The sequence below is a fragment of the Sturnus vulgaris genome, chromosome 8 (genome assembly GCF_052056855.1).
Source record: "Sturnus vulgaris isolate bStuVul1 chromosome 8, bStuVul1.hap1, whole genome shotgun sequence".
Taxonomy (NCBI): domain Eukaryota; kingdom Metazoa; phylum Chordata; class Aves; order Passeriformes; family Sturnidae; genus Sturnus; species Sturnus vulgaris.
In genome coordinates, this window is record NC_142250.1 from 19542209 (window position 1) to 19556204 (window position 13996).

Genomic DNA, 13996 nt, shown 5'->3' on the forward strand with positions numbered 1-13996 from the left:
TGCTGAGTCTGGCTGTAGTGGTGAAACACAGCTATGATGATGGTTTCATTCAGCCTGCTCAGTTCTTTCTCCCAGGCTGTGGTTGCAAGATGATGTCTCTTCAGGTCCTCAGTGCACCCTGAATAGTCATCTACTCCAAAGGTATCTACTCTGATGGAAAGGGTGGTGGTTCCAATGGAACACCTGGTGGAAGGTTTGCTCATCTCGCCCTTGCTTATGCAACTTACATGAGAAGTGTATTTGAAATGGTGGGAGAGCTTCCCTGTCTGAGATACCCCTCACTTAGCTTCAGTATTAAATTCCTCTGTCTGCTGTGCTCGAGTGCTCCCATTTTCTTCCTGTTCCTTTCTTCATAAAGGGCTTGTCTGGGAATCACTTGTGGATTCTTCTCTGCAGTGTTTTAGACTCCTCTGGGTCTATAGTTTGAATCCAGTCTATCGTGTGAAGTCCTTGCTAGCATAATGAGTAGAAAGTGTTGTTGGACCTAGTTCCCCATGGATGGGCATTCTTTCTATTTCCCAGGATATCTGGTGTTTGTTAATTCTGTGTTTGCTGTCTCAAGGGACAGGCTTAGCCAGGCTGTGGAGATCCCTAGCAGGAAGGCTGACAATCCATAGATTTTTTGAGCAGATGCTTCTCCAAGCCACACATATGCTGAGAGTGAAGGAACTAAGGGTATGATGTTTGCCTTCACCTGAAATCCTTTGCTGACCTGTGTTTAACCAAGGATAGCAAATCCCATTGTGTGAAGTCTGTGGGGTCTACGCACCAAAGGCTCTAAGCTACAGCTGGACAAATTCCTTCTTCAAAAGCTTTTTTGCATAGTAATCCAGTGAAATTACTCACTGAATGAAAGCTGTTGGTGATCATGCCTTTTCCATCCTGCCTTGATTTTCAGGTTTCTTCCCTTGGCTAGATCCACACTCGGATCATACAGGTAGTACCCAGAGAAACCTCCAGACCTGTGGGGCAGGCAGTGTTGCTGCTTCCAGTGAAATGCATGTTTTGATGTGTGTGCATGCATGCATGCTCACTGCTGTTTGTGGTTTTCTTGCATGCCTGGGGAGCTGTACAGGTGGGGTAGGGAACATACTTGTCCTAAGGACTAGTAAGTGACAGCTGGTGATACTGGAAGGGAAATAAAAATACTATGCTATTGCTCATGAGTTTGGGTACAGAAAATAGTCTCCCACTTCTTCCTTCTTATTTTCCTCCAGTTCTGGAGGTATTAGACCATTTTCAGTCTGTCTTTTCAGGCAGTTGCTGGGCCAGCAGGACAGGGAAGCAGACAGTTTTCCTGTCTTGGTTCTCTAGGCAAGGAACAGGCCAGTGGTTGTAACTCATCTCTCCCTGTTACTCTCCCAGCCTTGTGCGTAGTTTTGCTTGTGCTTTCCCCCTGTAGTTTGGAAGAGGTGGAGTCCCAGCAGAAACAGTGGTGGAGTAGGGCTTCCCAAGAAGAATTTGGGGGCTCTCTTCCAAGGGTAACTGGAAATCCCTTTTGGCTTTAGTTAAAGGGTGAGGTTTGGCTTTGAATCTTAGTTCCACTGTTGGGGAAAATTTGGACCCAAGGGGTTTTCTGACTGATACTTTGTACTGATTTGTACTTGTACTGTATTTGTACTTTGTACTGATTTCTTTCCTTGGGACTCATTGGTGTTGGAAGGAAGTCATTTTCTAATCTACATTGTCAAAGGGGTAAGGCTTAATGTCTTTGTGGTCTGTCACTGCAGTGATTGCAGCTCTTTGGTGGGACCATCTACCAGGCACAAATCTCACAGCTTTATTTAGGAAATCCAAGTACTTATAGGCACTTAGACTCCCAGGCAGTCTGGCTGTGTGGAGTGGGACTCCAGAGAGGGAGTTGTCTCTTCAGCAGAGAAACAAAATACCTCCGTTTCTCACCGTTAAGGGAAAACGATTCTATGGCAAGGATTTCAAGCATTTCCTTAGTCTGAAGATGCCCTTCAGGAATTCACAATTGAGAAATTCCCTTCTCCTTGGCAGCATTTACCCCCAGTTTTAATGGCAAATGTATGGCATGCTTGGTTCAGCATTGTTGTTCTGGTTTTGATTTGCATTTTTCTTAATCTGAAAAGGGGCTGTAAAATCACTAAATCTGACTGGCCAAAATTGCTTGCTTTGGAAATTCCTGAATATAGTACCTACAGCTCATGAACATTATTACTAACACAATGAACAGACACTTCTACTTGTAGAAATCCCAAGTTCCTGAGAGCGTTAGGGACAGGGTGAACGATGGCAACATGTTGGCTCATCCCCTTTTTGGCCAGGATAATCCCTGGTTCCAGCCTCTGATGGTCTTGTTATTTCTGGGACAGGCATTGCTGGAGACTGCTGCCATGGGGCACTCCTTTCAGGGATAGTGAGAAGTACTATTTCACAAGTAGCATAGGAAAGATAGCATTTCACCCCAGCAGAATGCACCAGGGTCTGTTGTCTCTCATGTCTGATGATTAAGTGCCTGGCTTAAAGAGTATAATTTAAATAGCTGTTTGCAGTGAGGATACAGAGTGCCACTGGGTTGGAATAGTGCCAAGGACTGCTAGGCCACAGACTCAGTGGGGGCCAGCAGAGTTCTAGGGCACAGAATCCCCAAGCTAGAAATAGGTGCCAACTTAATTAAACTTCTGGTCCAAACTCATCAGAGAGTGAGTCTTGAAATCATGGGAAAAGGGAGGGCAAAAAGAGGCTGCCAGAATTTTAATAATAAAGGTAATTAAAGTAATGAAGCACCTTTTGCGTCTTTCCCCTGTGATTTTTAAAGCTCAGTTCCCCTGTGATTTTTAAAGGATCAGTAGCTCATTAAGTGTAGCTCTAAGCTCCAGCAATTCTGATATTGCCCCCTTAGAATTATTCTGTTTTCTCACAGATTATTCCTGTCTCATAGGCTTGAGGTTATTAATACTGGGGTTTTGTCTAAATGTGCAGGTACCTTTACAGGACAGCAGCAGACAAGGTAGTTACAATTTGACCTTTGGAGAATGAAGAGTGGATACAAGTCTTTTGATGTCATGTTGTCTGATGGATTTTAAATTACCTGGAGTGAGGTTAGAGTACCACAGAAGTATCTGCTGAGACACCTCTCTGCTCCCAAAGCATTTACTGGTTAAGTCTATTCCCTTCTATTTGGCAGTCAGCAAATTTTGCTAAACTTTGGTTCTGAAAATAATTTTGGGAGGGAACCCACCCCTATATCTTTCTGCCTTTATCAGAACACCCTGTATTGCTTTGGACTGCCATCATGAGAATTCCTGTGAGTGCTGGTGAGAAGCCCTCTCACCTGTAGCATAGCTCTTGCTGTGCCACCACAGTGCCAGATTCTCTGGAGAACCCCAAGAACTTCCTGAAACCTGAGGTGCACACTTATGCAGATTCCCAACAAGGTTCAGGCCTGTCTCTGAGTCTGACTTCTGCAGTTTACAAAGCATCCAGAAAGCTTCAGGTAGTTAAAAAAAAAGTTTGCTGCGTGGGAGCGGGTGTATGCTGGTTCAGTCTGATCAGATATCACCTCCTAAAGTCTGTGCACACACTTGGATACTGAGAATGAAATTAAGAAAGGGAAGGGGAAGCAAGAGCATCTCATGGGCCTGTGAGCTAGGTTTGAAATTCCTTAGCCAAAACAGTCTAAAGGTGCAATGACAAGGGAATTGGAGCCAAAGGGCCTTCCCCTGAAGGAAGTTCTAAACTGTGCAAGCAACATTGTTGCTGCAGCCAGCTTCTCACAGTCTGAGGTTTCTGTCTTGACCTCTGTCCTTGCAGCTCAGGATTCTTGGAGTGATCCCTCCACTGGAAGAGGAGGCCTTCAAAAGAAAAAGGTAAGTTTTCAGCTACAATATGTGCTGGTTGTCTTTTAGCCAGGCAGTCCCATGTAGCAGATACATTCCTATAAATGCTTGCTGTCAAAGTCCTCAGGTCTCTATCCCTGTTGCTCTGTTTATGTCCGCACTGCATGCATGGCTGGGACTGGAGTCTAAGTAATCTTGACTCCTTGCCATCCAAAGTCACATGCTGTTCTGCAGGGTGGCTATTTTGTAACGTGGTTTTCAGCTCTAATGTTGCATCCTCTGTCAGTACTTCCCAGGCTGCCTACAGTAATTTGTTGTTAAAAATACAGATTTAATCTTGTGCCCTTGCCTACAGAACTTTTTTGATAGTGGCTGAGGAGGTCACATTCTCTTCACACCTGACAGCTAGGGGCAGCATTTTCCCTCAATACAGTAGGACCAGCAGTGATTTTCCTTAGATGCTGATACCAAGTGATAAGGCACTTGTGCTGAGAGAAGCTGGGACAGGTGTAGCTGTGAGCTGCCTGCTCTGTTGGTCCTGCAGCTCTCTGCCTTGTCGTGATTGCACTGGAAGGCCTGTGAGCTGAGCTCTTCTGCAACAAATGGCCTCAGTAGCCCATTTCTATCACTGCTGCCTGCTAGCAGGTGTGACAAGAAGCTTCTTTGGCATCCTTCCCACCCCCCACTCCTCTTCTTTAGCTTGGAACAGACTTCTCGCCCTTTTTTCTGGCAGCATAGCTGGGAACCTGCTTCAGGCTGTGCTCACTACAACAGGATTAGCCTCTTGTTAAAGCCATCTCCTTTTGATCTAGCCCTGTTGGAGAGAATCTGTCATGACTCTCTGGCTTAGCAGGGGCACGATGAAGTGTTTGCAAGAGGAATCTCCCCCCATGTCGTGGGATTTTCCCCAATACTTGCTCAGTTGGACACTTTACTGCTGCTAATCTCTACATTCAGGACTCGTGCCGTTGCAGAGACCAAGCGGCTTTCTGAGGACCAGTGCTCTCAGGGGTAACGGATCTGTTTGATTGAACAATTCCAGAGGGGTTTTCTTGCTGTCGCTTTGACTGTTCATCTAGCATGGAAGAAGGGCCCCATTCTCTGAGTCTGAGGGCTGAAAGAACTGGGATGTGTTTTTTCATCATCTTGAGAACTGGTGACTCTTCAAGTTAGAAAGGATGTTGAATTTTTCTGTGGAGAAGCAACCAACATTTCTTCCTTGGACTTGGTTTTCTTGATTGTTTTTTTCCTTTCCTTTCTTTGCTGACAGTTGCCTGAGAAATTTACTCCTCTGGCCCCCATCACAGCTCCAGTAATGAGCCTGCCTGCTGAACCCCAAGGGATCCATCCTCAGCTATCCAGGTTGCAAGAATCTGGCCAGTCACCCCCAGGAGCACCTAAGGAAGGCAGCCTACAGGTACCAGGGAAAGTGGGGCATTCCCCAGCCACCACCATCTTGTCAAGTAGAAAAACAACTGAGCTTTTAAAGTTCTTAGTACGTGGCAGCTGCAGAGAGCTTATGCTGTTCCCTAGCAGTATCTCTGCCTGAACATTAGAGGGGTTGCCAGGTTGGAAAATTGGCACCTGGGTATGGGTGGGAGAGAGTGAAGGAGACCAGGCAGGCTGTCAGCCTGCTGGCAGTTGAGAATCCACAGAGGCCTGGAGCTGTATCATAGTCTGAAGATGATAACCTAACTCAGTGCTTCCAGATATTCACTGGGTTTGTGAAGGGGTGGAATTCTTTCTGTTCTCTAGTTTGAAGAGGAGAATCTACCTACTCCAGCCTTTCATGCTCCTGTTGCATTCATTCAGCTGCTTTTTTTTTTCTGTCAGTATCACCAGCTACCTGTGGAAAGCATTGAGAGGAAGGAGCTGCCCCCTGAGCACCAGCCTTTGAAGGCTACATTTGAAGGGTTGGTGCAACGCTGCTCAGCTGTTGCCACTGATCCAGTAAGTCTTCCCTTCTCTCATCTTTGACTTTTTTCCCTTATAGATGTTTGAGTGGTGCTTCCTTCTTTTGGTTGGGTAAAGAGAGGAAAAGTCTTGTCCCTATAACCAAGTTAATCTCCTTTTGCCTCCTTTATTTAAGCTGCAGGTTTGTTCATCTTTGGGAACTGAGATGCATTCACTAACTTTTATGCACTGCTTCTCATTGCCTTCTTGGAGCAATGATTCTGTCCCCCTGGCTCTTTCTATTAAGGAAAGTAGAAGAATTTGCTCAGCTAATTCAGTTTCACTGGCTTGATCTGCAGATAGTTCTTGCAGAGCTGGTATTACCAGATCTCTTCAGAGCTTAGAGGGAAAGGCTGAGATACCTCAGGTGGAAGAGAAAGCCGAACAATCTTTGTGTCCAAGTAACTGTAATTTCTCCACCCTGATTCCTGAAAGGCTATTGGTACATGTCACATTGGATGAATGTGTCAGGCCAGACTGTCTGGAAGCAGAAAAGCAGTGTGTGCATATTGTGTTAGGTTGCTAAGTCTTCCCAGGTCTTGGGGCCACTAAGAAGCCTTCCAGAATACCTCTGCTTGATAGGTGTTAGGATGAACAGTGAGCCCAGACTGCTATCCCAGAGTCAGGCAATTAGAGCAGCATCTTCAGTGTCTTTGCTCTGTCTTTCTGAGAGTGCAGCATAGCAATTTCTAATATAATAGATAATCTAAAGGTTCCCTCTATGAACAGAAAGGTCTGTTGATTTGGGCTTAAGCACGTGACTCAGGTGGTGGTTGAATAGCTGGCTTTGTACAGCACTGCAACGCACCAGAGATCCTGTGGCTTCCAGGCCTATTCCAGCAGTGCCCAGAGCAAGGCATTTGTGTTCATGGAATAAGTTACCTGTGAGTGGATTATTCAAGATGGGCTTAATGAGGTCAGTCTCATCAGAGCTTCAGTCACTTTCCTTGGTGGTTACCTAGAGTGGGAAGGATATTCCCTCTTTTCCCTAAGGAGACCAGGAAGAAGCCCTTTCTTGGGTCAGTCAGGGTGAGGCTGTCTGAACACCCCATGGGTCAACTAGTGGATGTTTCTCACTCTTTGGAAGTAGTCACTATATCCTGTGGTCTGCAAGTGCTGGCAGAAGGGGGAAATGTCTAGGCTGGGATATGGGAAAAGGGGCAATCCATCTTTCTGTGTTGGGGAGAAAATGTGTATGTATGTGTACATGTGCAGAATGAGGGCATGGCTGGCTTGTATCACAGGCGCTGGCTTCAGAGGCTGAGATGCAGTTGAATTGTAAGGTGCTGCGGAAAGACAAAGGAAGGGAGGGACTGAGTGAGAACACTTTGGCTCTGGAGAGGTGGCTTTGAAGTTCTGGCGGACAAGTAATACCCGTTTTTCTTCAGAAAACGCGAAGGAAGCTGGAGGACGCGTTACAGCGGCTGGAGTGTTTGTATGAGAAGCTCCGAGAGCAGGCAGTAAGTAGATGCCACCCTTCCTTGTCATCCATCTGGGTCACTGAGCCCACCTTGGCACTGGGTTGTGGGTCTTGCCATCTGTACCAGTGTAACCAGCACATATTCTCTTGGAAGACAAGGGGAGTGCCAAACCTTGTAATGACCTGACCATGAATCCAGCCAGCCTTGTATCTTCTTTCTTAACTTTTGCCCAGACAAAAGGTAACTGAGGAGGTATCTGCAGGGTACTTTTAATCTTCAAGAAGTATACTGGCACATAGACAGATCCTAGATGGGAAGGGGCAGTTGGGAGTGGTTAAGTGTGAACACAGTGTAACTAGCTTAAAAAACTCCAAAGATGGTGATGCCAGTTGCTGATGCCAACTGGTAGTTGTAGTCTGCCAAGGGAAAGAAGGAAAGAAGCAGCTATCCTTCCTGCCAGTGCTTGACTGTATAGGTGCTGTTTGGTGAAGTGGAGAACAATAAGGAAGGGTGTGGAGGGAGAGAGACCTGTGTTATATTGCTGAACATACTGACTCATTCTTCTCCTTTTCTACAGCTCTCTCCAACCATCCTCATGGGTCTCCATGAAATTGCCCGATGCATTGAGGCTAAGAACTACTCACAGGGTCTCCTGATTCACACCCAAGTTGTGAGCAGCAGCAGTTTCAGTGAGGTGTCTGGTTTCATGCCCATCCTGAAAGTCCTCATGACCATAGCAGGCAAGCTGAATGTGTAAAGTGTGGAGCAGTGGAACAGTGCACACCAAGAGCTGGTGGACCGCCTCACCTGTTCATGTGCTGCAGGTTGTAGACTCTCCTTCTGACTCTGGAGAAATAGGTCCATGCCAGTGCCTGGAACTGTGCTAGGCCAGCATGCCTGGCCCCATCCACTTTCAGACAGCCCACTGGTGCCTGCAGCTCCTGGAGACTGTTCTTTCTCTCTTCTTTCTTCCTAGTCTGAGGCCACTTTTCAGCCCGGGGATCTCAATTTCAGGCTGTCCAGGTTGCACAGTGGTCTTTCATCTTCCCTATATCGCCAGCACAAAGGGGAAACTTCTGCCCTGCTAGGCTGACATTGCTTCTTATTTTTCAGGAAACAAACAGGGCTGGTACCTGCAGCAGCATCACAGAAGAGTCTCAGGCTCTATTCCCTGCTGCAGAGTAAACTTCCTGAGTGGTAGCTGGGCTGCCTTGGGAATCTAGGCTGATGTGTCCTCCTTCTGTTGGGCTGCAGCAAGGGTCTCTCCTGCCTCCTTCTTTCTCTTCATTCTCATCCTTGACTCACCCTTTCACCCCTCTGCACCCATATCCTGCTACAGCTGGGGCTAACTACTAGTCTACTCCGGGCTAGCTTTAGTTCTCTTTCGTCTTCACCCAGCTCTCTTGTTTTTAAAAGTCAAGTCTCCTGTTTACCCTCTATCCACCTTCCTTTATATCTTTTTTTCCCATCCGCTGCAGGCTCAAGCCCATAATATTTCAGGTCCAGGGATGATTTCCCTTTCCAGTTGGTGGGACTCTCCCATTCAGGAATGTTGGCAGGTTGTACTCTGTGTGCTTCTCTCCAGAGCCAGTCGCATCCCATCTTGGGGCTAAAAGCTGCCTTTTCTGGCTCCTGGCCTTTTACACTTCTTTTATTTTAGCACAGCTGGACTTTTACCCACTGATGTTATCTAAAGGCTTCCTACTTCAGGTTTTTCAGATGGCCTAGGGGCTTTAAGAACAGCAGGGACTGTTTAAGTCCCATAAAGATTTCCCTTGAGCTACCCTGACCAGCCCAGACTTGAGCAGGGAGAGACAGCTCATTGCTACATGTATGGTGCATTCATACTGCCTACAGTTGCAGATACATGCAAAGGTGGTTCTCAAAGGCCCCTTGGCACTATGGTGGTAGGAATATGCTGCAGGAGGTGATGCTGTCAGGACTTGAAGATGTGGATTGTGCTGAGACTTGTCATCACTGTGGCAATTCCTCTGGGAGTAGATGAATGAAGCATATCTGTTCTGAGGAAGAAGTCTGGGAAAGGAGGTGGGATTTTGGGGCACATCTTTGTGTGTGTATATTTCCCTCTCTTCCTCACTCCTTTCCTTCTCTCTCAACATCCTTCTTACTAACCAGGCAGCATAATCATTGATCCATAGCTGAGAGCAAGGCTTATTCCCAAGATATGGATGCAGCCAGCCCCTTACACTGCTAGCTTCTTGAGTGATAATGCTGTCGTGGACCTGCGGTTCAGTGGCATACACGAATCAACCTAGTCTACCACGAGACTTAGGAGGGAGGAGAATCAGAGAAGGGAGGAAGAGGACATGTCTCATTCTCTCCTTTCCATGTCAAAGTGCCTCCTTGTTGCTGCTGTGTTGTTTCTATTGCTGCGGTTTGATGCACTGAGAAATTACAGAACAGTGAAATAAAAGCTGTGTTTTGTGATGCTTTTTTTCATAGGCTGGTCACCTCTGGCTGCATGGGACTTCCTCAGTCTTCATGGCCACCCACTGAAAGGGCAGTAGAGAACTGTGGGGCAAACCAGTTTTTGGGCTCTGCTACTATGGGTGGCATCCATCCTGGTGTGGTGAGACCTCAGGTCTTACCCACTCCCTAAGGCTGCAGGATCAGAGCACTGATCTTCTCCAGATCACCTGCATCAGTTGTGACTGTTCATCTGCATCAGACACAAGGCCTCCAGACACAGATTCCCTTGGGGAATCTCAGCAGTGTTGGGGATTTGCACTTGACATCAAGAGTTGGAAGTATGTCAGTAAGTAAACAGAGAGTCCTTGATGACATCGTCTGCCATTGGAAATAAATGTTACACCACTGAAGCCATGCAGCTTGAACCAGGATAAGGACTGGACCTGTGTGGAACTTTATACCCTTGAATTCTCAGTTCTTATCATTAGTCAATAACTTAGCAATCTGTTGGCTGATTTCATTTAATCTTTTAAGGAGGTAAGAAGGGCTGAATTGAAACATAGTACTGGGATAAATGGAGGGGGATCAAACTTCCTTCTTACAAAAGAAATTCTGATGCAATTGTTTTTTTCTGTCAGCTAGCTAGTATGTATGTACAAGCCTCCCAGTCAGCACGCATGAAACTCTGAAATATGAAGGACTGTATTACATGGACCAAGGTTGGAAGACTTGGGAGGAAGCAAAGGTTTGGAAAGATTGTTTGGATGCTGAAAATTTGAAGGGCTGTTGCTGGGAAGGGCCTGGGATTTGTGAGAGTTTTGGGTGTTAGGGATATACCACATGCATTCAAGGAAAACAAGCCTTTTGTAGTTCTGCTGCTGGCAGAGGCAAACACCCAGTGTAAAGGAGTCTGGAAGAGCTTTTTTGGTCTGGAGCAGTTAGCTAACAGCTGTCCCCCAGCAGGGACAAGGAAAGCTGATTTTCAAAGGTAACACTCGTGCAGCATCAGAATAGGGTTATAACCCAGGTAGCCCAGGTGGCATACATTTGCTTAATGAGTGTATAAGGGAAGTCCCGGCTCTCTGAGATCACTTAACAAGCCTGGCATTTCTTAGATTCTGCCTTTCAGGGTTCAGTTTTAGTACCCTGTGCAGTCCAGCCCTTTGCTCTCTTTAACTCAGGCCACTTGTACTGCTGAGAAATAAGCACAGATTTTTTTCACATTTATTTCTCAGATAAATATGACATTAGTTCCCTCCAGCACGGATAGCTACTGCCACCCAGTACTTGTGCAGAGACTGGCTGTTTATCCTGCCTTTGATGTGAGTCCTTCCCACCTGCCCCTCTGTTCTCTGTTTTACTTCGTGTTTACCCCTGTAAGCACCGTCCCTGAAGCTCTTTGTAGTCAAAGCAAGCAGAGAGGGGAAGTGAGGTGACTCGCTTGAAAGTCCTGGAGAGGCTTGTGGCAGAATGCCTGTCTCTGCAGCCCTGTTGTGGTATATTACCCTTCAAACCCCGCTGGGAAGTGCTCCTCCATTTATAGCACCATCTCTACTTGCTGGCAGTATCTCATTCTAGGGGCAGTGAGCAGTGCCCCCTCCCATGTGGGCACATGGCTTCACAGCACCCGGGCACCGCAGAAAGCATTTTCAGTTGGGTGAGAAGGCCTTTGGGTTGACAAAGAATGTGGGGGGGAAGGGGCAGCAGGAAAGGATCCCTGGACACAGAGAACAGAGCTCTAATCCTGTGGCAGATAACATCATGTCTGCAGGCTAGGCTTGTGTGTGTTTGGGGGAGCTGGAGGGGCAGAGATTGTTAGGCAGTATTTGTTTGTAAAGCCACTTGCTCTGAAGATAATGCTTGCACTAACTTCTATTGAGGGAGCAGTGTGAGTCCCCACAAAGTCCTTTCCCAAAGTGTCTTTGAAGCCAAGAACCCATTGAAAGGAAGAAAGGCCAAGAGAGGGGATTAGTTTGTTCAGCAGCTGTGAATTTCAGTGGGAGGCTGATGAACTCCAAAGTCTTTGTTGAGATGTTTTTTGTAAGGAGCCCTGCTGGAGGGAGAGACCCACACCGGGGCCGCGGCCTTAGACAAGAAGGAATCTGAAGCGGCGGGGAGCTGTAAACGGGCCACAAGGACTTTTCCCAAACACTTTTCGGAAAAGGTGTTGTAAAGAGATCGGAGGGGGATTAGCATGTGAAATGACACTTTCCATTGACTCCACTGAGGGGAGGGGAAAAGGGCTGGCTGGCTGATTTATTAGCATTTTGTTCCCTTCTCTATTCTGCTCCCCCAGCAGCCCCCCCTCTGCTGTCTCCCCTCCTCCCGAGCCCTCTAAAGAGGCTTGGATTGGAAAAGGGAGCGGGGGGCTGCCTGTTTGTGTGTCATCTGGGCGAAGGTGACCACCTGGGAAGCTGAATGTAAATATTTCTCCTCTGAGGAATGCGCCTTCATTAAACCGAAATGAATACATGGAAGCATCCAATCCTGCCCACAATGGCAGCGGGGCCTTTACCGCTGAGGGCTCCGTGCGCCGGGAGGGGGGACCCGCTGCTGAGGTCAGCACATTCTGCAGCTGCCGTGCCGCCGTTCCCCTGGCGGAAGCAGCGTGTGGCGGGGGGCTCACACCGAGAGGGGCTCACACCGAGGGGGCTCACACCGAAGTGCCCCACACGCCCCCTCCGCCAGCAGCCGCCGCCGCAGCCCCCGGGCCGTGTTCGGCCTTCACGGGCACCAGTGTCAGCAGTGTGAGTGTGAGGAACAGGGACACGGCTTCTGCAGCTTTTCCAGCTGAATGTGCAGCGGGGAGAGCCATGGGAAAGGGAGGCCCATGCTCGAGCTTTTCCTGATGGTCGAGAGGCTCTTGCTTCCTCTTTCCTTTCCTGGCCAACCACAGGGACATAGAGGAACTGCTGGTGGAGATGCAACAGAGACCTTCGGCAGGGTCACTCTGCTAGTAAGAACCTCTGTGCAAATGATGGTGGTTTGTGTGTGAAATGGAAGTGTTTCAGTTTTCCCTGAGAATATGGGCCAAGATTTCTTGCCATTTTTGAACGACTAGATGATTGCTTGGCAGGAATGCTTTTGCTCTGGTGAGACCCTAGGTCCTAATTCCTGCTCCCTATGAGGTAGTCCTAGAATCAAGGGACTAATTGATAATGAAGAGACAAATACAGGCTGCCGAGTGTCTTTAATATATCAGCTATGTAATGGGCAACTGGGCCCTGCCTGCCCCCCTCCCACCCTATTTCCTGGCAGTTGCATTGCAGTTGGATGCATCCTCCAGCAAGCTCAGGAGAGAGCACATCCTTTCCCCTTGTGGTAGGGGCTGAGGTTGTGCTGGCTGGAACTGGTTCGGTCTTCCTAGGCTCAGATGAGTAAGCACTGTGTTTTAATCTCCAGGACTCTTAAATTGATACATACATACACAAAATGGGATGAAAGAATACCCAGCTACTTAGACACAACAGCATTTTGCAAGCACTTGGCTACTGATTTATTGCATTTGCTATTGTTTTACAAATATAAGCTACACGATGGCTCTAATGGCCAGTAACAGCTCTGCTGGCTTCTCGTCTGGCTAAAGGACACTTCAAACAGCAAAGTAAATGATATAATTGCAGCACAGGGGAAGATTGCTATGATGATGCAGTGAGCTTCCCCAAGTCCTGCAGCTGGCAGCTTCTTACCTCCCTCCCCTAGCCTCAGCAAGGGAACAGAGATACATCAACCAAATCTTCCTGCTGTTTGCTTAGCCTATAGAATATATACAAGAAGTGGTAGAGGAAAAACTGTTATGTATACATCACAGTAACTGTGCAATAAATTAAACTTCAAAGTGCTTCACTTTCCTATTTACACCACCATTAAATAGTAACTGACATTATTTTCTCGGACTAGGAAGAAGTATTTAGTTAGTTAGCTGACAGGGTAAGAGTGCTTGGCAAGTACACCAGGACACGGGGAGTAGACTCAGCTTGGCAGCTTCTCTCTGGGAGAGATTTGGGAGGAAGGAGGTAGTGGAGAAGTGTGAGAGCATCTTTATGGCATCAGTCAGGGGCTTTGATAGGAACGCAGGCCTAAAAAGAGAGACCAGACCTGGAGGCTTGGAAGACACAGAGAAAACATGTAAAAGCCAAATGCTGGGACCCCTTTTTTTGACAGCTGTGTAATGGGCAGGTCAAGCAGCAGTTTCGGTCTTGCTGCTGCCATTTCAAATGCAAAGTAAAGCACTGGAGAGCTTAGCAAAGCTGCAAAGGGTGGAAAGCAAAGCTGTGGGTTCCTGGAGGCTGGCTTGCTGAGAAAGGAATTGGATGCCTTTTCTGTTTCCTGATAATGTAGGCCTGAGGCAAATAACTGTTTTAGTACCTCTATTTTTTAAAAGCC

The 13996-nt window shown here is 47.3% G+C and overlaps 1 protein-coding gene across 2 annotated transcripts in view; it reads left to right on the top strand.

Annotated features, from left to right (window-relative positions):
* The window catches only part of SEC31B (SEC31 homolog B, COPII component), a 35053-nt gene extending 25425 nt beyond the window's left edge, over positions 1–9628 (top strand). Inside the window, exons 22-27 of one of the 2 annotated variants that reach the window (XM_088169050.1) lie at positions 899–937; positions 3781–3836; positions 5077–5223; positions 5640–5756; positions 7148–7219; positions 7758–9628. In XM_088169050.1, coding sequence (XP_088025176.1) covers positions 899–937; positions 3781–3836; positions 5077–5223; positions 5640–5756; positions 7148–7219; positions 7758–7937 — 611 coding nt within the window. In that variant the 3' untranslated portion in view covers positions 7938–9628. The remainder of the gene's footprint in view (positions 1–898; positions 938–3780; positions 3837–5076; positions 5224–5639; positions 5757–7147; positions 7220–7757) is intronic. The other variant, XM_014875367.2, reaches the window with a different exon arrangement.
* The last annotated feature ends 4368 nt before the right edge of the window (positions 9629–13996 follow it).